Raw genomic sequence first — 26,993 nt, forward strand, 5'->3', positions numbered from 1 at the left:
ATTGGCAGCCATGCAGGGTCGCTGGTGTGGGGGTGGACGTCCATGCAGTGTCTTTGTCCGGGGCTGTGATTTTTCTGTGTCACTCTTTTTCCTTCTTGATATTACTTTTCTTCATATCTTGCATATTATATTACATCATATGCAGAAATATCCCTCCTCTTATCCCTCCTCTGTCTTTTTTGTTCCTTTGTTCTGAGAGAGTGACATGCTGTGTGTGTGTGCATGTGTGTATAGATCAAACAAAGCAAACATAACAAATAAACTGCTGTAGCTCGACAATACCACTGAGTGTATGTGTGAAGGAAGGAAATGGTGAGTCACCTCAGCTTCTTACTGACCTCCATTTCACACAAATGGCTTTGTTTTGGTTGTGAGGACATCAGCCATGCGCATGCTACTGACCGGGGCCTCCCTTGACTTTGCTGCAAGTGTCTCTTGTCTCCCTCTCACATATACATGCACAGACGTGTGCACACACACAGACACACACACACACATCAGCATGCTTGCAGGCGCCCTATTCGTCAGTGTCTGGCTCATTCTGCCTTCCTTCTGCCTACAGATTGGAGGACAGAGGCAGTGAGGGAGGGCTGAGGCAGAGGAGAGTTGCGAGGCAAAACGGCTGGTCACATGAGCAGAGATCTGTTTACAAACCCAAGGCAGAGCAGAGCCAGAGCAAGGGGAGGAAGGGGAAGGCAAACAGCAGACTCGCTCCCTCTCTCTCTCTCCCTCTCTCTCTCTCAGCACCATTGTGGATTGAAAGTAGAAGAGGGGAAGCCTGCCATGACAAAGCCAGCTGGAGGTGGGAGAGACTGAACACGACACACGCAGACACACTTGTACACACACACATAGCCTTTGTCTCTGATTTTTTTTTTCTCAATTGAAGGAGCAGATGGTTAGAGGGAGAGTAGGATCCCCCCCCCCCCCCACACACACACACACTCACCAGCAAACACTAAACCCCAGCTAGAGGACTGTTGTTGACTGTATGGAGCTGTCCTCACTTTGTTTGGGCTTTGAGGGAAGTACATCTCTGCCTCCTGCACTGAGGTGGACTGCCCACTGCAAGATCAGAGGACTGGAGGAGGAGACAACAGACGAGAGGAGAGGGGGATGAGACTTGTGAAAATCCTCTGTTAAAAAAGCAGCTTTGGGAGGAAGACAAAGCGCAGACTTAATGCCAGATAATTACCTTCATTGGACAAGGACTGTCATTTCGAACGGTGGATGTCACTGGATTTGGTAAAGGGGAGACACTGCAGACGCAGAGTGAGGACAGAGGTTTCGTTTTCTGCTGGAAATGTAAGTATTTCCTGTTACCAAGCAGCCTGTGTTGTTTTTGACAGTGTGGATGAGTGAGATTCAGCTTTTCACAATAACAACTCCCGGTATGAGGCTTCTGACGAACAGAAATTTCATGTCAACAAGATTTCTTTGTCCCCTTCTTGGCTCTCCTGTGATGACATCATCCTAGCTGGGATCCAGGAGCACATGAGGTCTCCAGTCCTGGTCCAAACCCCAGTCCCAAATCTCCCAATCTTTACACGGAGTGCTTAATCCAGATTTGGGAATGCTGGGTAGTTCAGACTGCTGAGCCAACATAACCACACCTCCCGAGGATTTGTGGAATCTGGGCAAATCTGAAAATCTTGATGGTTGTTTTTCCGCTGGAGTTCACACAGCCCAACAAAAGAGTGATCCAGCTCGGGGTGAATCCAGGCTCCAAGCAGATTCAGTGTCCGGAGCTCCAGCCCACAGTCTTGGCTCCCGTCCAGCCTACTCCTGACAGGGCCTGAATTTACTGCTGCTGCCCTGGGAGTCAAATTTCATGCAACCATTCCAATGGTGTAACGGTAAGTGAGTAGATTTTTCTGCCATCTGCCAAATACACAAGAGATGCTAGCACATGTACTTACTTGTATTTCGTTAACTCTTAGTCGCTGACAGATAGCTAATGGGATCCACATAATAGGACATGCATGTGAAATCGCAAATTACTGAGAGAGTAGAGGCCTCAGTTTGTTATTTTTCAGGAGGGTGAGGGCACTTTTTTATTCAAGGTCATGTTTGTTTGACAGCTATGTCAACTCAAACTGATGATATCTTATCCTCTCTGACCTTATGGCATTTTATTGTTTGTTTCTGTTGAGTGCATCCTCGCCAGGTTCATAATTGCATCCCTCATTATGCAGCGCTAGGACTTCCCTAGTCCACCCCCCAACCAAGTAAACCCCCCCCCAGACCCCAGCCACGTCAAATTATCCACCCGATGCCCCCCACAGTGTGCAAGCTGTACCCATTCATTCACTCTAAAGAGGGACACATGGACACTTATGGCCTGGCAAAGAGCGTCCTGGCGGCAAATTAATAGGAACACATGTGGCCTGTGGAAGTGGGGCTTCCTCTGCTTTTGTTTTACCAAATGGTCCTTGAGTCCCCAGAGTTCATTCTGTTTAATGTAGCCCACCCCCTGCCACCTGCAACACACACACACACACACACACACACACACACACACACACACACACACACACACACACACACACACACACACACACACACACACACACACACACACACACACACACACACACACACACACACAACCAGTCACCTCTATACAGTAAGAGTCTGTAGAACAGATGGTGGTGTGGTGGAAGTGGTGTCTGTCCTCCATGTTTGTCTAGTTCACAGCCAATTAATGCGCAGCCCAACGAGCCCTTCAGTCACCAGCACGGCACGGCTCCCAGCTCCCTGGATACGTCTGTATCCAAACAAAAACAAACTACTAAACTCCTCACAAATGTTTTTTTAATGTAAATAAATCTCCTGATTTGGTGGGGAGTCCAGAGAGCCACCTACACTATGATTACTGTCAAGCTAATTTACGTATAGTACTCAAGGCCCAGTAGCACGAGCTTCCTGTGATGGCACTGTAGCTCTATGCTCTAGTAAATGATCAACAAATGCAGATCTCAAGAGCTTGTAGCTGCTCTCTAGACTCATAACAGACCAATTTGCCTTTGCAGGTCACACTGTCTAATGTTTATGCTACAGATTTAGACCTGAACAGCCACTTCTGACTGTTGTTTACTGTGGGTCTGCAGGGATGGTTTTGAGGAAAAGTAAACAATGAGTTTGCAAGACAAGCTTTTTGTGCAGCTCTCTATGAAAAAAAAACACAAGAAAACCTATTCAGAAAAAGTTTCCTGGCAGGCATCGAAACAAAGAATGGAAGTTACTCTTTTAAAACAAGTCCATAAGAAATGAGAAGGATTAAAGACTTTAAGGGTCAAGGGTTAAGCCAACATGTAGCTTGGGGCTCTTAACCCAAACAGTTAAAGGTAACAGTTAAATGCGTGTCGGGTATTTAATCTGCATTGCGATCTCTTCCTGTCAGGATGCCTGTGTGGTTTGGGTTCTCAGCGCTCTGAACACTACTGCAGCATGACGTCTGAGATCTATCACCTCCCGCTCAATGTCTATGTCATTGTGCTGGGCATCGGCCTCTTCGTCTTCATGCTCAGCCTCATCTTCTGTTGCTACCTTTTCAGGTTGGTTGATCGAGGACTGTGGAAGTCTGGGTAATTAGTAAGAAATGTGTAAAAGAGATATTTTTGGCATTTTGAACCGGCACTGCAACAAAATGTAGCCCAACAGGTTAAATAGATTTAGATCTCCCTTGGTAATAAGATCGTGATGTGATGAAAGAAGAAATCTTGATGCCAATTTAAGAAGTGTTGCCATGCAGAGCAACCAAAGTTACCACACGTTTTATAATTGTTGGACTTGAAACTCCATAAATCTATACTAGTGTTTATGTATTGTATACATGCATGTTACAACATACAGCAGACATATGTGTTACAACAGTTAAACCAAAGTAATTCATCAATATGAACCAGTAAGAAAGAGACTGATTACTGACTTATTGTAAGTAAGAATCTATGTTGACAGAAATATCCAAAAAATGTTTGGTGAACTCTATTCCTCCAAAGATCACTGATTTATTGATCAAAATGTCCTCCTTCTTAAACATGTCATGACCTTATCAATATTTGTTCAATAGACAATGGACTATGGGCAACATGAAAAAGGTAAAGAATATTAATAACATGAAAAATTAGCAAGCACTCTATGTGGCTCTCATCAGTGTTATTTCTAATTACAGCCGACAGCTGTTTTCCTTGGTAGGATCTAAAAGAAACTGTACAATACATGCCTAGCATCAAAAACTGCAGACAGACTGTGTTGCTGACGAGATATTTTTACTAACATTGTGGAAATTCTAAAAGCAAAAGAGCCAAATATCTCAGTTGGTAGTAAGTGGAGACCAAAAGAAAGCTAAAGCGAAATATCAAAATATTAGATTTAAATTCCTCAGGTGGACACAAACACAACTCTTAATGAAGGCCAATGTTGTTCCATGTCTGCTGCATCTATAAATTGACAAGTTATTGCTAATACATTCACCATAAAAAGACTTTTAAGGCGTTAACATGTCAGTCTTCAGTTCGCAGTTCCTTCTACTGCCCCTAAGTGGCAAAAAATGATCAATTAATGAAGGTTTATAACAACAGTTTGACATTTTGCATATCTGCTGATTCATTCATTGCGGAGAATTAGATGAGAAGATAAAAAGCCCTCCCATAGCTGTCTACTAACTGTGGCACTACACATTAGTTTCACTTAGTACAATGGCTAGAAGCAAGAGGATGAGAAATAGCCTGGCTCAGTATCCCCTGTAAAACCAAGAATTGCAATTTTTCCAATTTAAAGGTTTAGTGTGTAGAATTTAGTGACATCTAGTGGTGAAGTTGCATGTTGCAGCTGAATACCCCTCACCTCACCCTCCCCTTCCAAACATTAGAGAGAACCTGTGGTAGCCTTCAGTTGTCATAAGAACTCAAAAGGTGTTTAGTTTGACCACTCTGGGCTACTGTAAAAAACATGGCGGCCTCCGTAGAGAGGACCTGCTCCTGATGTAAATATAAAGTATTTAAATATAAAGGCCCATTCTAGGGTAAAGAAAACAACAATTCGTACAATTTAGATGAAACACACTATTGAAAACATCACTAGGATTATTTTATATTCAATTTCTGCCAATAGATCTCTTATTAACAAGATACAATGTGTTAATAAGTAAGCTGTAGGGGTGTTGTCAGGCTGTAACCTTTGTACAGAGTAACTGTTCCACTGCTTTTAGTCATTATGCTACATCCAGACAACCGGCTGCTGGCTGACATTACTGTGATGACTATCTTAAACTGGTCATTTCACATCAGCAACTCTTTACTAACATGGTCACCATATAAACTTCATACGGTGAAAAAATATCAGTTCTTTATCAGTATAAAATATTGATATTATTCGCAGCTTTAAAAATCTAGCGTCAGTCCGGTTATACACAATAATTGTAAAATTGTATATGTTCTCACCTGGGCTTTTTAATCCATAAAGTTTCCCAATATATCTTTTAGAAAATTCCCTCCATCATTACTGTGATATAAATAACCCATGCCAGGATGGTGCACTGCAGATGTAGGAAATAGGAGTAGTGATTAATAGCATTTGGCTGACTCAAGTTACAGCTGTTACTACTGTCTCTTCTACTGTACAGATGTTGTCCTCTCTCTGTGTGTCTCTTTCAGGCTGAAACAACAGGGGACGAGGGAGCAGTTCAGCTACAATGAGGTATGTCGCCGCAATATCTGTCGCCCTGGTTGAACATGTAACACCCGCGTCCGAGGCGGGTTATAAATACTACTATAGCATTTTTGCACTGTTATCGTCAACTCAGTGACACCTAACACCACTCTCAACGGACGACCTTGAATCCACCCATGTGTCATTGCCCACACTCTCAATTTGAAAGCGTTAATCCAGCTGCAGCGTGGAGAGGCCTGATACGATGAGCAGGTAGTGGCGACAGTGAGGTGCGGTGGCAGTTGGTGTTGTTTGGTTTCCGCTCTGGGGAAGGTTGAACTCCAGCTGCAGCTGCATGCATCATCTGTTTTTAGGATGTTATTTGGTTTTGAGGATGATATAAACAATAAAAAAAAAGAACACACACTACTCATGAGGATATTTTTAAGCCGGTCAGATCAGGACAGTGAACCAGTGTGAAGTGTTTGTTTCACACACTTCTGCCAACATAATAGTGTTGACACATGATTCACATGACCCAATGCTCCTCTCTTTCCTCCCATTTCCCCTCTGTAGGTGGTGCTGAAGGGTGCAAGCAAGAAACTGAGCCTTCTAGGAGTGAGTCACCTTCTCTAACGTGCATGCACAGTACACGCGATTTGTTTTTTAAAAACATCTATGTTCATCCCCGGCATGTTGCATACATTTCGTGTTTCCCAGCACTATTTCCCCAACAGCTCAGGCGATCCATTATGATCTGGGATGGTTTTGGTTAGTTAACTCAATCAACTTCTCCTCGCAGATGTGATTAGCATGCTGCATAAGCTCGCACACAGTGGAGATGTCCTGAAAATAGCTTGTATCCCAAAACACAGCCATTAAAAAAATAAGAGAGTGCCTGCTTGAGTCTCTACTTGTAGCAGAATTTAGGACTCCAGGAATAACTGCACTCATTCAATATGTATTAGAAAAAAAGGTCTTCCTGTCCCTTCTGATTTCTAAAACATCTGCCTCTCTATGTTCTTTCTTTTTCCCCCCCGAGGCCGTGGTGGTGGTTAGGAGTCATTTCTGTTTTTCAATCCCATGTCGAATCTCTGTTTTTGTATAAGGGGAGGCTGAGATAGTCGTGTTACTTTGAAACATGCTCAAGATAAATGCACCATTTTAAAATGCAGGCTCATGCTTGTGTTATGCTCTGAATCTGGGTCAAATTAAATGACTTCACCTCTCAAATTTATTTCAGCTACAAGCTACGAAAAAGACTGACTGTGCTTTTATCCTTTTTTTGATCTTGCAGCAAACCTGTGCAGTGTGTCTTGAAGAATTCAGGACCAGAGATGAACTTGGAGTTTGTCCATGCTCACATGCATTTCACAAGAAGTGAGTGTTGTTAAACTGGTAATTATGAAGTGCAGAGAAGGATTGGTGTGGCATTTAATGAAATTACAAATTAATTACTTTCCTGCAGTTATATGAAGGGATTACTACTTCTCTCATACGTGTACATTTAATATGTAGGTGGCTATACAGACACTACATGTTTTCATAGCTTGCTTTTCTCACCTGGTTGCCTGGTGACGTCTCAAGGTGATAACCTGGCACTTGAGGTGACGCCATCAGGGCAACAACAATCTTTGCAGTCACATGTTCATCGGAAGCTTCCACTTCCAGAGTTGTGAAGCTGTTGTTTTAACTTTGGTTAAATTTGCTTTGATGAAGGAATGTGTAAACATGAGCAAAATTTGTTGTATTTTTTTCTTTCGTGTTTAAACACCTCGACGACTCTTTCCAAGAGCTGCATAATTACGAAGAGCTAATTAGTCGGATGAGGTGTGACAGGCATATAAATAAATAATAAAACATATGCGCATTAATCATACAAAAGTCTGGTGAATGGTGGCATTCAGTTTGCAAATGTAACATTTGACAAGTTCACATTTAAAGCTCCTATTTACAGCTGATTGTAAAATTATCTTAATTGGTTTAAGTGATGACATCAGCTATAAAAATAGCAAATGTGGCCTAAATATCCCAAAACAAATGGTGGTCTTTTTAGGCAAACATGCGGTGCTCTAGGTTAGGTGTAATGTGGATGTGAACCTAAAGTGGCCCATGTAGTGAATGGTGAATGTGACCCAAGTAGCACAAAACAAATCCAGGCCATCTTTAGTTGACATGCGGCCTTTCTACTTGCTTAGTTACGGCCCAGATCTGGCAAACATCAGCAGACCTCCCAAGTGGCATCATTCCACATGGTATGTGGGCTGGATGTGTGTTGTGTGGGATGTAAGCCAAATCTGGGCCAAAAAAATTATGCAATGTGGTGCAAAGCATCATCAAATCATATGCAAAGGACACCAGAACATTTTCAACAAAAACTTTCTTTGTCCTGGGCTAATCTGAGCTAAGTGGTTGCTGACAAATCTCAGCAAACCCAGAGAAGAGTTTCTGAAAGTGTCCAACTGAACATCTTTCATGCTAAATGGTGCAAAACATCATTAAATCATATTTAAAAAGACACCAGAACAGTTTCAACAAACCCTGTGTGCTAAGCTAAGATCTAAAAGTGTAGAACTAAAGACTTTCTTGGTAAAAAAAACATTTGTATTTACTTACTGAAGGTTAAGTAAACATGAAAGATTTGCATTTACAACTTGATAGCACAAATTATAGATTTGTCAATGAGATGAGTGTTATTCAATAAGCTGTCTGTGCGTGTTCCGTCAGGTGCCTGCTCAAGTGGCTGGAGATCCGCAGCGTGTGCCCCATGTGCAACAAACCCATCCTCCGGCTCCACACAGACGCTCCCCAGGGCGCTGAGGGGCCAATGGACCCAGAGGAGGTGTGAGTGAATCAGGGGAAGAGACCAGACTCCCCCTTACACAAAACACACATATTAAATCCACTAGGGACGATGGGCAGCGGTCATCTTTTAAGACATCTCACAGGAAATGTTGATAATGATCCCAGGCCTTGCTGCTGACTATTGAGCAATATGCCTTGGTGGAAATTGGATATTGACAGCACCAAGATGGTTTGGTCAGATCAGTCAGGGAGAGGGTGGAGGAATAGGATCTTTTCATAAAAATGCTCCTAGTTCTACTTCCATATTGCACTGCTCACCAAAAACATGACTGGAAAAAGGAGCCACTTTAGAACGCAGGATATCATCGCAACTGTCCCTGGACGACAAGTGCGGCACTGCCAGAGACAAACAACAGAACAGGCATTCAGCAGGACATCAGAGTACAGGATTAGTATGGATACCTCTAATATCTCAGGGGTGTAACCAATATAGCCAGCACAAACCATATCAGTCACCCTATAACCCTGTGCCACACATGCATCTTCTTCAGTACTGCCAACGTAGGTGAAACACTCCAGTTGTCAGAGGTAACCACGACCTCCGGATGAAACCAAGACCAGCGGGATTACAACCACAACGATTTAGGTAGAAGATATTGTTACCGATTGTGACCCAGGCCCTTTCCCTAAAAAAGAGACTAATAGAAAACTAGTCTTGCCTGTATGTATTGTATGTAAACGTGTCCCTATATATATTGTTATTTTGTATTTGTTGCTTTTAAAATAAAATGTCACGTAATGTATTGTGATGGTGCTGGATTTATTGAAACATCAACCAGAAAACGATGAAACATGAAAAGAAGGATAAAGGACTTTTTAAAAAATCTGTTCAAAAACATTGTAAAGTAATGATCATGACATTTCTCTTCTCACCCTCATTTACAAACAATGGATCAAAGTGTAAGTTGATGAAATGCTGAACACCAGTTTGTTTTTAACATGAGTTAATGATTTACAAAGGTTTGGTGTTTTCTGCAACATTAGAGCATCCTGCCCTGACTTTCAGGTTATACTGTTCCCGGTCCACAACATAAAAAAAAAAAAAAAAGCTAAACTACAAGTTACAAAGGGGATTATTCTGATTAGAAAAACATTTTTAGTTTGCAGCCTCTGTGCCTTTAGCTTCCACAAACTCCATTGCCTTCTCTTTGACTGCCTGGATGCTCTGTGGGGTGCCATGCTTCTTTTCGTACTCCAGGTAGCGCTTGAAGAAGAACTTGATCTTTTTCACTGAAACGCTCAGGTGGATCACACGATCAAAGAGCACCCTGCAGGGGACAGGAAGTAGGACGTTTTATGTGTGATCATAACACTCGTCTCCATCTGTGTAACGTGTACCAGGAGGGCTCGACAACTGATCATTTGCTCACCTGACTTCCTTCTGGGATCCATGTTTGATCATCAGGTCGATGAAGACGGACCAGAGATCGGTACGTTTCGGATAACTGGTCAGGACTTTGTCCAGCATGGTGCGACCTTTCTCCACATCACCAAAACGGAACTCCAGCTGAGCAAACTTGGCGATCACATCCACACCTGAGTGGAGGGAGGACAATAAATGAAAGGTTAAAACCTGTGGAGAGGCACAGCTGCAGCAGATATTAGAATATGACCGGTTATATACACTACACGCTGACCTTCACTGCACAGTCCAAGGGGTGACAGGTCGCCGGTTACAGTCAATTTATTGCAAAGACAAGCTGACTTAAAACTCCTGTGGCATGTCTCAACTAGTCAAACCGGCCATCTTACTTACTTTCTTTGGAAGGAAGGCTTTTTAGCGCCCTCTGCAGGAGAGCAGCGGCAGCGTCACTCTGACCCTGCTGGAGCAGGAAGGACCCGAAGCTCAGCCACACAGCCTTATTCTGACGGAAACGCTTCACCATCGTCTTGTACAAGCCCTCCGCATCCTGGGTACAGCCACAAAGACAATGTAAGCTGCAGCACACAGTATTTCAAATGGGTAAGAGGTGTAAAAGCTCAGAAATAAACTGTACCTTGGTCTTGTCGGACTTGGCGTAGATGTCAGCCAGCTGCTGGTAGACGGGCATGGGCTCACAGAACTGCAGAGCCCGCTCAAACACCTTCTTCAGGGTCTCCTGTGTGCCGTACATGTTCTCCAGGTTCAGCAGCGCCACCCACACATTCAGCTTCTCCTGCTCCTCCCTGGACCAACACAGGATCAGATTGTACTTTAACAGTGGCAGTAAGGTCTTGCACATACACAAAAAGAAGCAGAAAATGGCTGCAACATGGTAACTCATCATACCAACATCCACTTTTCTTCATAAGGAATAAGAATTAAAATATAAAAGTATTTATTCAGTGTTTTACTGTGAGAAATAACAATTATAATCATTATAGGAGTAATTCAAATGCAGTATTCTGTCAATGACCTGAAGGAAATAGTTTTGAGAGCCCTCTCAGCCACAGCACGGGCCTGCTCGATTTGTGTAGCCTGCAGATGGTGAGCCATGTACTGGAGCCACAGCAGAGAGCTGTTGGGCGAGGCCAGGAGCAGGCGCTCAAAGGCAGCTGCGTCTTCGGGGCGCAGGTTCGGATCCATGAGCTCGACTTCCCGCTTTACCAGCGCCTTCTCTGTCGCCTTTTTCTCCTGGTCCAGCTCATGGCGAGACTTCTTCTGTGGCTGAGGACAGCGGGAGATTTAAGACAACAGATGAAGACGATATAAAGTGGTGAAGAAGAGCAGAAAGAGAGAGAAATCATACATAAAGACTTGTAACGCCTCGGCCACACTGGGTGTGTGTGTGCACTGATCTACTGCGTCACGTGCAAAGAGCTGCCATGTGAGATTTCTGGTTTGACTACAGTACTTGCTCGAATAAAAGTAGGTCTATGCACTAAATTAAATGCCAGGACTCTATGGTATGAAGCCGTGCAACTTCTGGTCCTGCAAATACTTCAGTTAAAACCTTGTTAAAACAAATGAATGGATTCACTAGCCAGTGTGGCCCGATAAATACAAAGTTGATGACCACTGATGACAAAGTTATATTCCATTAATAATGTTGAAATGATAGATGCTCCTCCTATGTTTGCCTCACCTTGCTGCTTCCATCTTGGTCCTCTCCGTCACTGGAGTCCCCATCCTGAGCTGCAGAAGCCGGCTTCAGGGAGTTCAGGCCCACGTCCCACGAGAAACCTGCCGCCACCTGTAGTCTGGATGGAACTGCTGAGCTGGACGTCACGGGCTGAGAGAAGCGAGGGAACATTTTTATTTATCAAGTTTTAGATAAAAAATATCACTGCACCTACCGTACAGAGCTGCGTTATATCGACTTACTTTTGCAGCATCAGGTTTGGGTTCTTGTTCACCTTCCTGATCCTCCTCCTCCCGGAAGTACACCTCCACTCCGCTGTCATTATCGTCGCCCTTCGCTTTTTTCGTTTTTTTCTTTTTCTTTGGGACCTGGGACTCTGCTTGTTTCTGGCAATGAAAACAAAATTTAAGATGATCACCAAGGATTACATAAAACACAACACACACATAATTGGCTGAGTGGCCGTCTGGTTGTAATTAAAGCTGCAGAGTATGCAGATGAGATCAATGGAAAAAAGGATAATGAGTCAATGATAAATGAAGAAGGCATTGACCAATGTAGAAGTGGTTCCCCATATTGGGTACCAACTCAGCTACTTAAGTTGCTGAGCCGTGACTCTTATAGAATGTGCTCTCAAGTTAATGGAAAGTGGGGATAGCGTCTGATGTGAAAGAGACAAGAAACTGTGGCTCTTTGTTACCTGCTCGCTCTCGGAAAGAGTGCGTTTCTTCTTAGCAGCATCATATTTCTTCTTCTCCTCTCCAATCAGCCGCAGTGGCAGACGGAGAGATTCTGGAAGGATGTCCGGCTTCCCGGTGTCCACAGGAAGCAGAGAGAGGTTGACAAACCCCTCCTCTCTGTCGATACTAAGGATGAGAATAGAAAGAGCTGCAGACTAAAAATGACACAATGAGAGCATTGATTCTAAAAAGACTGTAACATTAAGTTGCAATGGGCAAGAGCTTATGAGTAGACACGGTCAGTATTGCACTGCTGGATTCTGCCCAAGTCCATTTCTGATGTCTGGTAAAATTGGCTTCTGAGGTCTCATTCTCCTTTCAGCATTTTGGCCCTAAATCTGGTAGTTATGCAGGAGCCGTACTAACCATAGCGACCATAAAGTCGTAGGTACTATGAAATAAGCTCATTGGCACACACACAGAGATGAAATTCGTTTTTTTTTTACCTGAAGATCTTTGTGGTGAGCAGCGTGTTGGGAGGCAGGTGCTCAGAGAGGACCTTGTGGTTGCTAACAAAGTACTTAGTGGACTGCTGAAGTTGGGCTCTTCCAGTTATATTCTGAGATAACCTGGAAGACAAACATGTGGGGAAAAGGGGTGAGCATATGTTCACAAGCTGAAAAAAAAGTGTCACCTTTAACAAGATCACAGAGCAGGAAGAGGAAATAAAAGCTTTAACGGACCCTCGCAATTTTACACAATCTAAAACACAGGTACCAGAATGGATTTCTGCTCGTCTGACTGACATCTCTCAGTGGATGTCCGCACACCACCTGAGAATCAACCTTGAAAAGACCGAGCTACTTTACCTTCCGGGGAAATGCTCTCCCTCCCATGACCTTACGATCACCATCGACAACTCTGTGGTAGCCCCCACCCAGACCGCAAGGATCCTGGGTGTGACACTCGACAGTCAACTCTCCCTTACGGCCAACATTGCTGCAACAACCTGATCGTGTAGATACATGCTGCACAGCATCAGGAGGATACGTCCCCTTCTCACTCAGAAGGCAGCACAGGTTCTGGTCCAGGCTCTGGTCATCTCATGCCTAGATTAATGCAACTCCCTCCTGGCTGGTCTGCCTGCTGGTGCCATCTGATCTCTGCAGCTCATCCAGAATGCAGCAGCTTGTCTGGTCTTCAACCAACCTAAGTTCACCTAGACTACTCTGCTCCTCCACTCCCTTCACTGGTTACCAGTGGCTGCCTGTAACAAACATACTAACAATATCCTAAATCACAGGCTAGTCCGACTGTTTAATTGTCTTTGCGCACATATATCGGAACGTGTTCCATCAACACATACCAAAGGACTGAGAGAAAGTCAATCATTAAAAAACATTTTTAGGGATGGTACCAAAACCTGGTATTTAAGAAGCCTCTGGGTAAAGACACTCAGAGGCATAATGCATTCCTTCACTCAAGATGTCCTGACTTTGTAAGGTCTATGCTTAAAACAGTACTCACAACGAATTAAGTACAAGTGCACACGCACGCACACGCGCACACACACACACACACACACACACACACACACACACACACACACACACACACACACACACACACACACACACACACACACACACACACACACACACACACACACACACACACACACACACACACACACACACACACCTGATCTCAGCACAATGGGGTCACATGAAGAAGAGACAGAAACACTAAAGCAACCAAATCCTCAGAAGAAACTGTGACAGGTTCTTAAAGATGTTTGGAATGAGCTACCTGCCAAGTATTTTTCAAAAAGTCTACAGAGGAGAACTGGTGGTCAAACTAAATATTTAAATTCCTTGAAATTAACTGACAAATACAAACTGTTCATGATATTATTTCTGCAAGCTCTGTGCAGCACTATAAATAACTAAATATATTATATATAAAAATGATCAAATAAAATACATAATCTAAACTAAAAGCAAAAAAGACTTAAAAGATTCAGGTACTGTACAGACTGTAGGTCATCTGCAATTAATTTCGCTGGCATCTCTTAGAGCACAGTCATGAGAGTGGAGGTGTAATATATGGATGTGTTTATTCCATCAGAGTAAAAACTGCAGCTGAGACGCATTCCTGTGTGGCGTCACTGAACAAGAAGCTGATCTCAGCTGAATAAAAGACATTAGGTTTTACTTCTAAGGCAGATTCAAATTTCTTCCAATCCCACAAATGTTTATGGATCTGTGTATCAAAGAGGATTTCTGATTGAACACATGGTGCACTAGTTTGAAATTAAATGTATTTAATATTTAATCCAGGATTTCAATCAAGAGTTGAAGGTTTAGAAGAGAAAGGTTCATTTTGTAGATTTCAAATCAATAAAATTGTATTTGTATAGCCCATATTAACATGTCACAATTTGCTGCAAATGGCTTTAACAAGGTGCTAGATACACATTCAATTGACCATTAATACAAAAACAGTGTCTTCCCTTTAATCAGTTTGGGATCAGTTAGTTTTTAATTCAAATTAGTTTTAATTTGAACCATTTTCAATATTGACAGTGGAGCATCGCTTATGTTTAAATTGGAATCACAGATTGGGATTTTGAATGTAAACAATGCATAAAAAAAAAAAAAAAAAAATAGAAGAAAGAAATGTTCTAATAGCAAAGGCATGTTGTGGCTTTGATGTGTCAAAGGCATGCAGCTCTCGACTTTGATCATTCTGAAGCTAGATAGTGGCACACAACTCAGAGAAAGAAAACTCTTGACAAAGTCAAATAGCAAGATTACTGCTGATTTAACCTCAGAAAGAAAGAGCAATTCTACCACCATGTCACAATTCAGAGGGATCGATGAACATATGAGAGATGGATTTCAGCAAAGGAGGGAGGTCCAGACCCTTCAAGAAGAGATTGGACAACTAAAAGACCTGTTAAACATCGAGAAAATCAAGGCTCAAAGTGAACGAGAGTGGAGAATCCAGGCCTGCAATGACCTGCTGGAGACCCAACAACGGTTGGAAGAAGAGAAATCCCTGAATGAACAGCTCATAATGATGCACAGGGACTCTACAACCACCAGCTCCATGGAGGTGGTCACTGAGCAACAGGCTGAGAAGGAGAAAAACAAAGATCCCCAAAAAGGGCAGAAGAGGCAGACACCTTTAAACAAAATCCAAAGGCATGAGGATCATATCCACACAGTGAACCAGCAGAAGGAGGAGGAGTCAAGTTTTTATGCTGAGCAGGGAGCAGATAAGCTCTCAGTCATGACTGACACAAAAGAAGACTGGGCTCCCAGCCCTAAGGCCACCAAGCCACTGTGGTCTGCAGTTTATGATGAAAAAAACCGTCGGCAGCAGTTCCTCTCTAATGATGAGTTTGAGGAATCCTGCACAGACAAAAGGTTCATCTGGAAGAATGCCAGAACGTATCTGCACTGAGGAAACCAGAGAGGGACACCCAGCCAAAGAGACTCTACTTCCAACAAGAGACACTGTGTGAATATTTGCATATGAAATAATATATACAAATGAATTTATTAATCGTTAAGAGTAATTTAGTCACAAATGTTAATATGAAGCAGCTCATGTTGCGACGTGTTTGCACATGGTCAGCAGGGTCTGGGTTATCCTGAACAGGTAGAGGGATTTTTCAAATTGAAGGGGTGTGAAGGTACATGTAGTGGTGAGGTGCCCTCTGCTTTTTACACTGCACATGTCTGTAATCAGGAAAAACAAGCAATAGCCACATATGTCAGGGACAGAGTAACACAAACTCAGTGAAGCTTATTATAAATGCACAAGGCTGGAGTCGGGTACGGACAGAGAAAAAAAAAAAATCAGCCCGAGCTGCTCTCTACTCTTCCACTGAAGCGTTTCAACTCCTCCAGCCTGATGCGTTTTTCTGAGCAGGTTGACAGAGACGAGCAGGAGGATCAGTCGGACTCACCGTGTCTCTTCTCACGTGTTCTTATCATTGAACGAACATGGAAGACCATGTAGTGTGTAGTGACTGCAAGCTCCCGATCACAAGACAGCAAGTTGTGTACGTGTATGAACTCTACCTAAAGCTAAATTTCAGTGCTGGTGGTTACCTGATGAAGACCCCCTGCTCTCCCACAGACTTTACGTAGCCTCTGATGATCTGGCCTTCCTTCAGTTGGTCTATAGACAAAACCTCTGGGTCCTTCACTAGCTTGGCCTGCTGTGGATTCAGCCTAAAGCAGAAGAGTTACAATCAGCAATACATCGTACTAAGATCTACCGTCGTCTCAAAGCTTTGAGTTGTTACAGAAGCAACTGTATCTGTTCTTTTGCAGTGACATTTGTAATACCTTGATGGACGTAGAGACAACTGCCACTTGTCATTTTCACACGCAATGAGGAAACACCTGGAGCAAAAGAGGAGACAGAATATTAATCTCTTAATATAAACTTAAGTGCAATTGAAACTGAGAATGTTTCCCCATAAATGTATTGTGAGCAGGAGAAATTCAACATCCACAACAATATTAACAGTTAATTTTGTTTGGCTTAAATGACAGTTAAACGTTCACCTTCTGTTTCATTTAGGTACATTATCCACAGTTTGTAACTGAACTAGAACGTTACAAGGCAAACATTGGCCGGGTGTATCGAGCAGGATTTATACACCTTCCAATCTGCTGGACTGAATGTCAGATAGCTCTGGAAAACATCTCCTGCACCTTTCTGACAGCAGATTGAGGCGGGGGGTCCACTGTGGCCATTCATTTCGGCAACCACACCCACTTCAAATTGTGATTGGCCAGTTTTGTTGAGGTGAGGGAAGGAGACAGGCATTGTCCCTCACGGTCTATGGCCCTGTTCAGACCTGCGCTGTGTCCGAAATCCCTCACTAAATAGTCCACTATATAGTGACTATATAGTGAGTTTTCCATTACGTAGAATGTTAAGTGAAATTTAAGTGAAATTTAAGTTAAGTGAAACCATCATGAGAGATGAGAAGGCAGCAGGAACGACCCAACCTGTCATGCAAGTGAGCAGAGCAGCGCATCACAACACAAACAAACCGCAAACAACTTTGTTTCTACATTTAAAGATGGTCATTCACTGTGTTTTGTTAACTGAATGTATTAACACTAAGTGTAAAAAAATGTTTCCACCGGCTGACGTTGTTGAAAGTCATAATCCTGCAACAATGACGTACTTACCGGCGCAGGGAAAATGCGGCAATAGACCCAATATAGTAAAGTAAGGGTTAGTGAATGATTTCGGACACAGCCCTGGTATTAACATCCGTCCTGAGAGATCCCATGACAAGTGGACAGTGTAAAGTACATCTGTTCACACATATTAAAATGCATCCTGAATGCCTCTCCTGTGACCACTGGCAATCAAATCTCACGTCCTCACTCTGTACAAATAATCAGGTATGTCATTTGTTTTTTCGCAAAGACCAAATTATGTTTTTGCCGATATGTCTGATGACATTGACTCTCAGAATATGTGTCGTACTTTTACTGAAGGATCTTCATAGCAACATTGCGGCTGCATCTACCGACCTGAGGAGCTGATCCGTGCTGTATACATCCAGTGGGTTCGACCTGTAGGCATCAGCCAGCTCAGTGACAGCGACATACCCCTTGCCACCAAAGGGAAGCTTGACCATGAGGCCTTGTGGCTGAATATGAGTCACCATCCCCAAAGCAACGCTGCCTTCCTCCAGCTTATGGACTCCTAGAAAACACAGGGAACTAAGGAATCAAACTCTGTGCTTGCATTTGATAAGTGATGCACAATCCAAACGTAGAACATTCAAAAATAAAAGCACAGTCTAAGCTGCTCCAACCTGTGAGTGAGAGCCCAAAGCGATGAGGTTTGGAGTTCGTTTCAACCACTGTAGCACGAATTGCTTGCCCCAGCTTGTACAGCTTCTCTGGGTGACTGGCATCCTGGAAATAAGCACAATTTACTGAGATTTTAAAATCACTGTTCATCAAATCGCAAACTCTCTCCAACTGCGAAAAGCCAATCAGACATGTGCTTTTCCAATACATGAAGAGGCATCAGGCAGATACTGCTTCAAACTTACTTTAGGATCAGTGATCATGGCCAGAAGTTCTACTGTGCCAGTAATACGTGGATCAGTGGTGACCTCCAACAACTTCCTCTTTGGATTAAACTGGAGCAGAAACACAAGCACAGTTCAATTTGTCATTTTATGATCGAAGAGATAATTTTGGAGATTGTGTCCAAGATGAAATAAAGCAATACAATCTTTAAAACTTACCTTTGATACAAAGCATGTAATTTCTTCCCCGACTGTGTAGCTGCTAAGTTTTTCTTTTGCGCCAACTGGTTTGAAATCTGAACTTTTATCTACTTTACTGCAACGAGAAAAAGAAATTGTAAACAGACCAACAACATGTAGAACACATACACATCTTTAGTTTTATATCATTGTGTAACTGTGCAATACTCATTTCTATCTGTGCAATTCAGTGGCTAATGTGCCATTTGTTAAACTGTATAGATTCTGCTGACACTGTTATTTTTATTCTATTTATATTTTGATATTTTTGTTTATATTGCATGTTTACTTACTTATTACTTGTACTGATGTCTATTGTTTGACTGTCCTCTTTGCTGCCGCTTTCCCAATGTGGCACTAATATAGGTTTCATTTATCTTATCACTGTAATCACAATATTTAATCTGTGTACTAGATTTTATTAAATCAAAACGCTACGGGCATCAGTGTCTGAATGTTTTTGTGGGATGTTACGTAACGTTGACCATGATAATTGTACAATGCACTGAATGATACACTTACCTGGGTATTAGAGTGAGCTCAGGAATGGTGTATGTAAATTTGGGATGAGAAAACGGCAAGAATCTGAAAAAAGAACATAATTGAAATTCATTTGAAGTTTAAAACAGTTTACCATGTAATACTTTTGCAGGGGTTTAAAGGTTGAGAATGGGATAAAAACTAAAATCTACTCAAACATGTAAACTGAGGCTCTGAGTGCTGCATTGTTAACCTGTTACTGACGGCTTCTCGTCCCCCGATGACCCTGGCGGTGACCACGCTGCCCACTTTCACAGAGGACGTCGGGAAAGATCCCTGACACACTTCGGCCACCTCCATCACCTCAGACACGTGCACGCTGCCGGTGCTTCCATCCTCCAGTGTGACCTGAATGCTGACAGGCTTCACCGTCCGCACTTTCCCCTCCAAGGTTTCGCCAAAGCAGTGACCCTTGGAGTCCTGCTGGTTATCGGAGGTCGTGCGCTGTCGTTTAGGGGCAGCGCGTTGCCACGACACTAGGGGGAGCCCTTGTAGTTCCTGACAGCTCGGTTCTGTCACCTCAACGGCCAAACTCATTCCTGCCTTCAGCATCTCTGACGCAGAGAGGAGGACCTCATTCATGTGGCTCCTGGTTTGGATCACAGTCAGCTTTGCTGTATTGTCCAATGAGACCACGGCAAAGTCTTTGTCTATGTACTGCACCGTCGCTCTGTGTTTTGATCCTTCAATCAACTGTAGAAATACAAACAGAAACACAAATATACCGAAAATTAAGGAGGACTATAGTAAAATTATCAGAAGGAGCATTTCAGACGAGTAATCATTTTAATTAAAGTAATTTTTCTTCTGGGTAAAGGAAGGCAAGTTTAACTTATTTGGGTGAGCAGGGAGTTTCTATTTTTCTAACCAGGTATTTTCATTTGATTTCTGCATCCCCTTGCTAAAGATATTTATAAAGACATGTGCATCATTATTCATAAATGTGTGATCAGAATTTTCTGATGGCCAATTAAGAAACTATAAATACACTTCATCGGTGATTGAACATGTTTTCCCAAACAGTGTGTTATCAATTTTTCTTTTTAGACTTTCATTTTTAACTTTGACTTTCAGCATTAATGGCGGTTGTAAAAATGATTCCATTGTTATTTTAAGGTTCAATATCTGAAAATGCATTTTATCACCACCACCAATGAGGTTATGTTTCCCCCGCCTGTTTGTAAGCAAGATTACACAAAATCTGCTGGACGGATTTCCACAAAACTTAGTGCAAGTATGAGGTCCTGTCTTTAACATTGTGACATATAATACTTGTGAATGATGTAAGCACAGTGAAGAGGTAGGACACTAAATTGTCAGATTTGTAAAATGCTATGAGATTAGCTGTTTATCATGTTTATTGAAAACCACAACCTTCATTCAGGAGCAAAAATTTGTCTGTAAACTTAAAAGAAACAATGTGACATTTATCGTGATGATTATCTGATTGCCAATCCCACCTCTGTAATTTTCATACAGTCACATAAAACCATTATGATATTGTCTCACAGTGTGACTCTTTAGAAAACGACCATCCACAGCATATTACTGTACAAATGTGGTCAGCTGAGCGTTCCTGTTTATAAAACAATGGTATGAAGAAGAGCAACACTCACAGATTTCTTCTTTTCCACCAGCTTGGGAAGGATGGACACATGGACAGAGGCAGACAGGATGTCCACATGAAGGATGACGGCAGTAACTTTCTGTCCTTCGGTCAAGCTAACACCTGAAAAGGACGCGGCCAACAGGAAACGAATAGTTTATAAAACTAAACTGTGACGTGTAAAGAGACGTGAGATGTTAGTGAACAGAGAGGTGCAGAATATCCTCAGTGCATTGTACTGACATCAACACATAGTAAATCTGGATTATTAATGTTAGTACAACATACAAAAACTAATCGATGATGCATTAATTCATTATTTTGGTTGATGCGATCATAAAATGAAAACCTAAATTCAAACCAAGACTGAAACTTGAATAACGACAACTTTTCATATGTTCCAGGTTTTGTACATACCCGTGACATGGTACTTGTTGGCCAGTACGGTGGCACTGACCAAGTCATGAGACTTAAATATTGCTCCGTCGTCATTCACAGTGTCCACAGTCAACTTCAGCGTCTGACCAACACACAGAGCAGTCAGCTGCTGGCGGAGATCACAGTTATCTGAGAGTAACGGTGGACATAACGAGAGGTTAGACAATGGAACTGATGAATCAAAGTATCGATAATATCAGATTTTCATTGAAAAAAACACTGCACGAGGCAGCTGTTTTCATCTGAAGCTGCTTTCAGATAAACTCTGGGTCTGAGCAGAGAATCCCCTCCTAAGTTCTTAATATGTGAAAGGAAAACTCTGCACAAAGTCCTGATCCCATTGTCTGGACATTTTCCAGATTTCATGTCTGAAAACAGCTTAAGGCTAAACTACCTACACACAGAAAGTGACATCACATACATACCTTTCATAGCCAACACTTCATTCAAAGCTCTTCTCTCCTGCAGACCGTTAATAAGTCTGGTCTGGGCGTCCCCGTCTCGAGGAATGACCTCAGAAATCTTCAGCGTGACCAGGAAACGCCGCTTTTCCTCATCCAGGTTGGTCACCTTGGCGATGACGGTCTGGCCCAGCTGGAAGGCGGCTGCTGTGTCGCTGACGAACTTGTCAGTCATGGCCTGGGAAGCAGAGCAGTGGGGGGGGGGGAGGTTAGTAGGAACAATTTAATTAGCAACATGCACATATGCAACACTAAGCTCTTTACTCACCGACTTGGGTGCCAGACCCACAAGGCCGTATGGGAACTCCACAAAGACGCCATAGGACATGATGTTCTTGACCCAGCCAATGAGCTGCATTCCAACTGTGATCTCAGAGAAATCCTTAGCAACCAGTCCCTCCTCCAATGCCCACCTCACAGTCGGTTTCTTGGTGAGCGACTTTGAAAGAGGATTCAGTTAAGGAAAACATGATTGTTTAACCACCAAAAACAAAATAGGGTTGAGGTCAACTTTTCAGTTGTGATCAGATTCACACGACATCAACAGACACTTTAAAAACAGGATACAATTTGCTTGTTGTTGCTGAAGCAGACGAGGTTTGAGATGTCGTCTCCCTCCTGCAGGCTCTCCCACAGCAGAGGGCAGTTGGACAGGTGATCAGAGAGGTGCATGGTGGGTAGTATGGCTCGTATGTCATCAGGCAGGATGGAAACCTCCAGACCGTTGACTAACTTCTTCAGCACCTTGGCTTCCAGCTGCTACATTAAACAGAGAGATGATGTAGATGTGAGATCCGTAAAAATTGTAGAAGTCGCAGGTTGGATAATTAATGTAAAAGGAAAAAAAGAGGTTTAAAAATTAAAATTAAAAAAATAAAGCCTGAGGTCTTTAACTCACCTTCCCCACCTCACAGTCGTCCTGGAGTTTGGCAGCTTCCTCAGTGCCTCCCTCTACTGCACCTTTAAAGGACAGCACCATCTTTTCCTTCCCAGGGTCGCATTTGAGAACTTTAGCCTTTAACACCTGGAACATCAACCACAACAAACAACTTGTAAGATGCCAAATACTTCATAATCCAATACTGGGAGCATGTGCAACAAAACAACTTTATATCCGTTATCATTGACCAACCATTGACAACTGTCTCAGTTAATTCTGGGTTTTCTTATCCGGCCACACATTTTTTAGAGTGACCGAGGCTGAGTCGATAATTATGAGCAACATCATCAGAGCCATGCATAAAGTGCTTAATATGATATGAAAAATCTGCTGGTAGAATCGGTAATAGTCCAAAAGTTTTAAAGGCCCCTGGAGTATTACAAAACAAACAAACCTTCATCAAATCATTGAGAGAAACCGGACGTTATTCTCAGTGTCCATGTAATGTGATCTCCTCACCTGCCCAATGTAGAAGACCTCCTCAGGACTGATGATGGGCTCAGAGCTCAGTTCACTGATCGGCACCAGACCCTTGACGTTGTTGTAAAAACGAATGATGCAACCGAAGCTTTTGATGCAGACGATGTAGCCCTGGGAAATGCTGCCGGGACGAGCATCGTTAAAGGTGAGGAACAACGGCAGGGTGGTTTCCACCAGGGCCTTCTTTCTGGTCAGGTACAGCTTCTTAGTCGCTGGATCCACTGACAGCACCTGAAGAAAGAAATTCACCAACAAACACACGGCTGAGTAAGAAAAATGGTCAAAACCTGCGTGTTACAGATTGTATTCTTGTGGTTTTCCCAGTGGCTTTAAAAAAAATTTCAGGAACTGCACTGACCCGACATTTGACCTTCATGCCCTCGACGTACTTCTTCTCCGGGTTCTTCAGGAGGATGTCAGACAGGTGGGTCCGAGGCACCAGACCTTTAATATGGTCGGACAGATGCACCACCATCCCATGACTCAGCAGGACTGACACTTTCCCCTTAAGAGGAAGACACAGGGAAGAGAGAGGACGTGAGAGACAACAGAGCCAGGACACATCTAAAAATCAATCAAGAGGAATCAAAAGAATAATACATGTGAAGACAGTGGGTGAACACAATAAAATATATATATACAAATAAAACTGTTTTTCATTTGTTTATTAACTAAAATATTTCCTCCATTTGAATTCTGAAAGATGTTAAACACCCCCAGAAATATTTTCTTTCAAGTTTCCATATTATACTTGTGTTAAGTTGTGTATTGTACCAGTCCTTCTTTCCAAACTGGTCAGAATCAGCTACCATTTGTTGCTTAACAGATTTTCAGGTGAATTCAAGTCAATTATACACTAGTGCTTTTAAAGGAAGTGATGACAATTAATTCTTACCTCCACAATTTGACCAGCCTGAAGATCATGATATCTATAAAAAGGCCTCTCAATCACACTCCTGTAAATTAAAAAAAATGAACATTTTCAGAATTTCAAAGTCAGAGAGTCAAAGTTTAATACGTGGTAAGATGCAAAAAATATTGTAACGCATACCAGCGCAGACTGGCAAAATGAATTTGTTCCATGGGGCTGAAGTCCAGGATCCTGCAAGTGTGCTCAGGCTTTGCCAGCACTCTGTTCTCATTGGTTGCCTTATGCATCTCCTTCATGTGGTTCCTCTGTCCAGAAAGATGATAACATGATGATGATGTTAACTCAAGTCTACGTTGACTGAACATCTACAGACAGTATTTATTATTCTTTACAGACATCACATCGACTCACGTGCACAAATGCCAACATTTTATCAGGCAGTTCCAACATGGCTCCAGACATGTGGTGAACAGTGGTCATCTTACAGTCCTTCACCACCTCACCAATGCGGTCGCCACAGGAAGGAGTGGGGTTCAATCTTTGCTCGGGCTGAACGAGGTAGATGCGCAGACTCAAACCCACGAGGCGCGTGGACTGCTCCACGTAAAGCACACACGCATATAGCTGGAAGGGTGAACGCAAAACAGGGTTAAGATGTCAACTTCAGTATCTTGTATAAAACACATGACACGAAAACATTAAGTGTTAACAGTTTTCATCCAGGATCATTTTAATAGGGTGCATTTCAAATGAAAACACGTCAATAACGACTCTTATCAGAAGGTTGAAAACAATGACAGATACAAAGCATCGAGTCAGTTTTACCTCGGTTCCCTCTGTGTAGTTTGATGCCTGTTCTGGCTCCATGTGCAGAAAGTCCACCTGGCCACTGAAGGAGGACAGGAAGTCCAGGATCAGACCGTGTTTTGTCACCTGAAAATCAGAAATGTTCACATTATCAAAATGAAATAATTAGAGTAATTACACAGATACTTACAGAGCAATAGCAGATCGTTCACTGAACACAAAACTGGTTCTTATCGATGATTTTTCAGAGAGGGTGTTTGCGTATCAAAGTAATAAAACAGAATCAATGTTATTGTGAAAGTTGACTCCACCTTTTTGATTGTGGCTTTGACCAGCAGACCAGGCAGCAGGTTGGTGAGGTTCCAGCCCTGCTCGTCCTTAGCACAGGCCTGGGCGACAGTCAGGGGGTTGACAGAGAGCCGCACCACACGTCCTTCGTTCTTTACTTCTTCCACTTTACAAGTCAAAAACTGACCTACTTTCAGCTCTATAGACATGAACAGATAGAACAAGACATACATGTTCTGGGATAGTTTGATCAGTGAGATTAATTTTCCCTGACGAAATTTCCTCAGCGACTATAAAAACAATCTAAAATACTTTCTCATACCGTCCAGATTGTTTTGTTTGTCTGCTGCCTTGGACAGGAAGGCTTTGGACCCACTGATGCCGATGTCAATTATGCAGCCATGATCCTCCACACTCTCCACACATCCACTCAAGATCTAATTCAAAACATAGAAACAACATTTCAATACGTGCTCGGTTCAAAATCTAAATTCACTTGATTGACTGATGCAGGACTCACCATGCCAGCTTTCACTGAGCTCGAGGTGAGAGCCTTGTTCACCAGCTTTGGATTGACTGACAGCTGGATGCTCAGAGAGCCTCCCTTCGCTACGTCCAGCTTTGCAACCACACATCTTATCACCATGCCGGGGGAGAAGAGGTGAGGCAGAGAGAAGATGTCCTGTAAGCATAAGAGCCAGACATTATGAATATATATTTAAAAAAAACATCCTGGAGTGCGTGTGTGATATCATCAACACGATAGCCCCTTCAAACTGTAGAGTGAAATCATGAGCCCACAGGCCTACCTCTGTGTCAGCTGAATCCAGCTGCTCACTGAGCAGCTTGGTGTACGAGTCGCTGATGTTCCTGATGTTGAGGAAACCTTGCAGACCACAAGGCAGACTGACCGTCACCTCAAAGTCTGCGACATCCTTCACACAGCCCAGCATCAGCATGCCCTCCTTCAGATTCTGTTCAGAAAAAAATAAATACAATATCAAGTCAACTCTGCTAAAACAAACTTTAGATTAGTGTCACACTGAAAATCAACTCACTAAACCCATTTAACTGACTCAAAACATGCATTAGGTCTTTACTTGGAGATTACCTTCAGATGCAGGATTTCCACACACTTGGCTGCTGCGTTGAGCGCAAGACCATCACTCTTCTCTTTGCCCGTCTTCTGCTTCTTGAGTTTCTTGGCATCATCTTTGAGCGCTCCCTTTCTTTTCGTTTTCGCTTCGGCCTGTTCGTTTGACTGCAAGAGAACCTGTTGTTAACTGTGGAAAAACTGATGTGTTCTTTCGATAAATATACATTTTTGAAGCCAGGAGCTAATTGTATATTCTGTAGATAATCGGTGCACATCTAGATACAGACAGAGGAGAAGATGAGCAGTTGTCTACCTGGAAGAGATTGTCCACTTCACCCCGATGAACCACTGGTTTACCATCAGTGCTCTTCTTCGCTGTCCCTCCTCGAGGGAAGTCCTCCTCTGCTGATGCCATGTTTGATGTCGTGTCGTCTGAAAACACACAAAATCCATGTGGATAAAAATCAACTTTCAAGCCCTTTAAAACTAAAAAATCAGTTAAGATATACCACAGAGAGATCTCTAAAATCTCTAAAGCTACTTTTTGTACATTCATACACCTTCATACGTGTTTCTATTCATTTCACATTTTAGAAGATGCGGTCCAAACATGCATGAGATAATCGTTAGCTAAAGTCAACACGTTTTAGCTTTCGAGCTAAATGTGGAGCAATTTCTGCCAGAAACCACAAATCTTCAAACAAAACCTCGTTTTGTAATCGAACACAAATCAAAATAAACCTCCGTCCCTTACAGTTAAATATCTCCTTGTGTTAGATGTTCGGCTTCGGGGTAGATCCAGATTCACATGTTGTTCAGCAGCACGCCATGTTCACAACCCGGAAGAAAAACTCAGAGAGGCGTGTCCTTACTTGTCCAATCACAGAG

The 26,993-nt window shown here is 42.7% G+C and overlaps 2 protein-coding genes across 4 annotated transcripts; one reads left to right on the plus strand and one right to left on the minus strand.

Moving 5' to 3' along the window:
- The first annotated feature begins 634 nt into the window (after positions 1-634).
- Positions 635-9,261, plus strand: zgc:175214 (uncharacterized protein LOC557610 homolog). Of its 2 annotated transcripts, none has more exons than XM_034601388.1 (7): positions 635-1,305; positions 1,432-1,856; positions 3,404-3,557; positions 5,658-5,700; positions 6,229-6,270; positions 6,950-7,032; positions 8,380-9,261. In XM_034601388.1, exons 2-7 carry the CDS (start codon positions 1,832-1,834, stop codon positions 8,498-8,500), a joined length of 468 nt encoding a protein of 155 aa, XP_034457279.1. In that variant the 5' UTR covers positions 635-1,305; positions 1,432-1,831; the 3' UTR covers positions 8,501-9,261. The 2 variants fall into 2 exon arrangements, with proteins under 2 accessions (XP_034457279.1, XP_034457270.1); XM_034601379.1 differs by having other exon boundaries at positions 1,489-1,856.
- Positions 9,259-26,973, minus strand: pdcd11 (programmed cell death 11). 2 transcript variants are annotated; one of them, XM_034601275.1, is made up of 36 exons: positions 26,860-26,973; positions 26,419-26,537; positions 26,121-26,270; positions 25,819-25,983; positions 25,530-25,691; positions 25,332-25,446; positions 25,033-25,208; positions 24,740-24,847; positions 24,326-24,538; positions 24,095-24,219; positions 23,939-23,999; positions 23,402-23,548; positions 23,023-23,274; positions 22,522-22,647; positions 22,191-22,382; positions 21,892-22,062; positions 21,588-21,801; positions 21,142-21,291; positions 20,735-20,847; positions 19,312-19,811; positions 19,101-19,163; positions 18,558-18,654; positions 18,360-18,449; positions 18,117-18,219; positions 17,830-18,004; positions 16,621-16,677; positions 16,381-16,503; positions 12,766-12,888; positions 12,280-12,445; positions 11,822-11,965; positions 11,588-11,729; positions 10,914-11,166; positions 10,515-10,683; positions 10,274-10,427; positions 9,888-10,053; positions 9,259-9,785 (listed from the first exon to the last, which is right to left on the minus strand). In XM_034601275.1, the coding sequence occupies exons 2-36, from the start codon at positions 26,518-26,520 to the stop codon at positions 9,614-9,616; spliced, it is 5,439 nt and encodes a 1,812-aa protein (XP_034457166.1). In that variant the 5' UTR covers positions 26,521-26,537; positions 26,860-26,973; the 3' UTR covers positions 9,259-9,613. The 2 variants fall into 2 exon arrangements, with proteins under 2 accessions (XP_034457166.1, XP_034457165.1); XM_034601274.1 differs by having other exon boundaries at positions 10,914-11,164; positions 11,583-11,729.
- Positions 26,974-26,993: the final 20 nt, after the last annotated feature.

The sequence above is a fragment of the Hippoglossus hippoglossus genome, chromosome 1, assembly GCF_009819705.1.
Source record: "Hippoglossus hippoglossus isolate fHipHip1 chromosome 1, fHipHip1.pri, whole genome shotgun sequence".
NCBI classification, from domain to species: Eukaryota; Metazoa; Chordata; class Actinopteri; order Pleuronectiformes; family Pleuronectidae; genus Hippoglossus; species Hippoglossus hippoglossus.

Coding starts and splice junctions, on each gene's coding strand:
- zgc:175214 (XM_034601388.1), top strand. CDS start 1,832: ATGCAACCATTCCAATGGTGTAACG. Junction 6,271..6,949: donor AGAAACTGAGCCTTCTAGGA/GTGAGTCACCTT, acceptor TTGATCTTGCAG/CAAACCTGTGCAGTGTGTCT. Junction 7,033..8,379: donor TCACATGCATTTCACAAGAA/GTGAGTGTTGTT, acceptor GTGTTCCGTCAG/GTGCCTGCTCAAGTGGCTGG.
- pdcd11 (XM_034601274.1), bottom strand. CDS start 26,520: ATGGCATCAGCAGAGGAGGACTTCCCTCGAGGAGGGACAGCGAAGAAG. Junction 16,678..17,829: donor AGCACGGATCAGCTCCTCAG/GTCGGTAGATGC, acceptor CTTTTGCTCCAG/GTGTTTCCTCATTGCGTGTG. Junction 11,966..12,279: donor CTCTTTCCGAGAGCGAGCAG/GTAACAAAGAGC, acceptor TTTCATTGCCAG/AAACAAGCAGAGTCCCAGGT.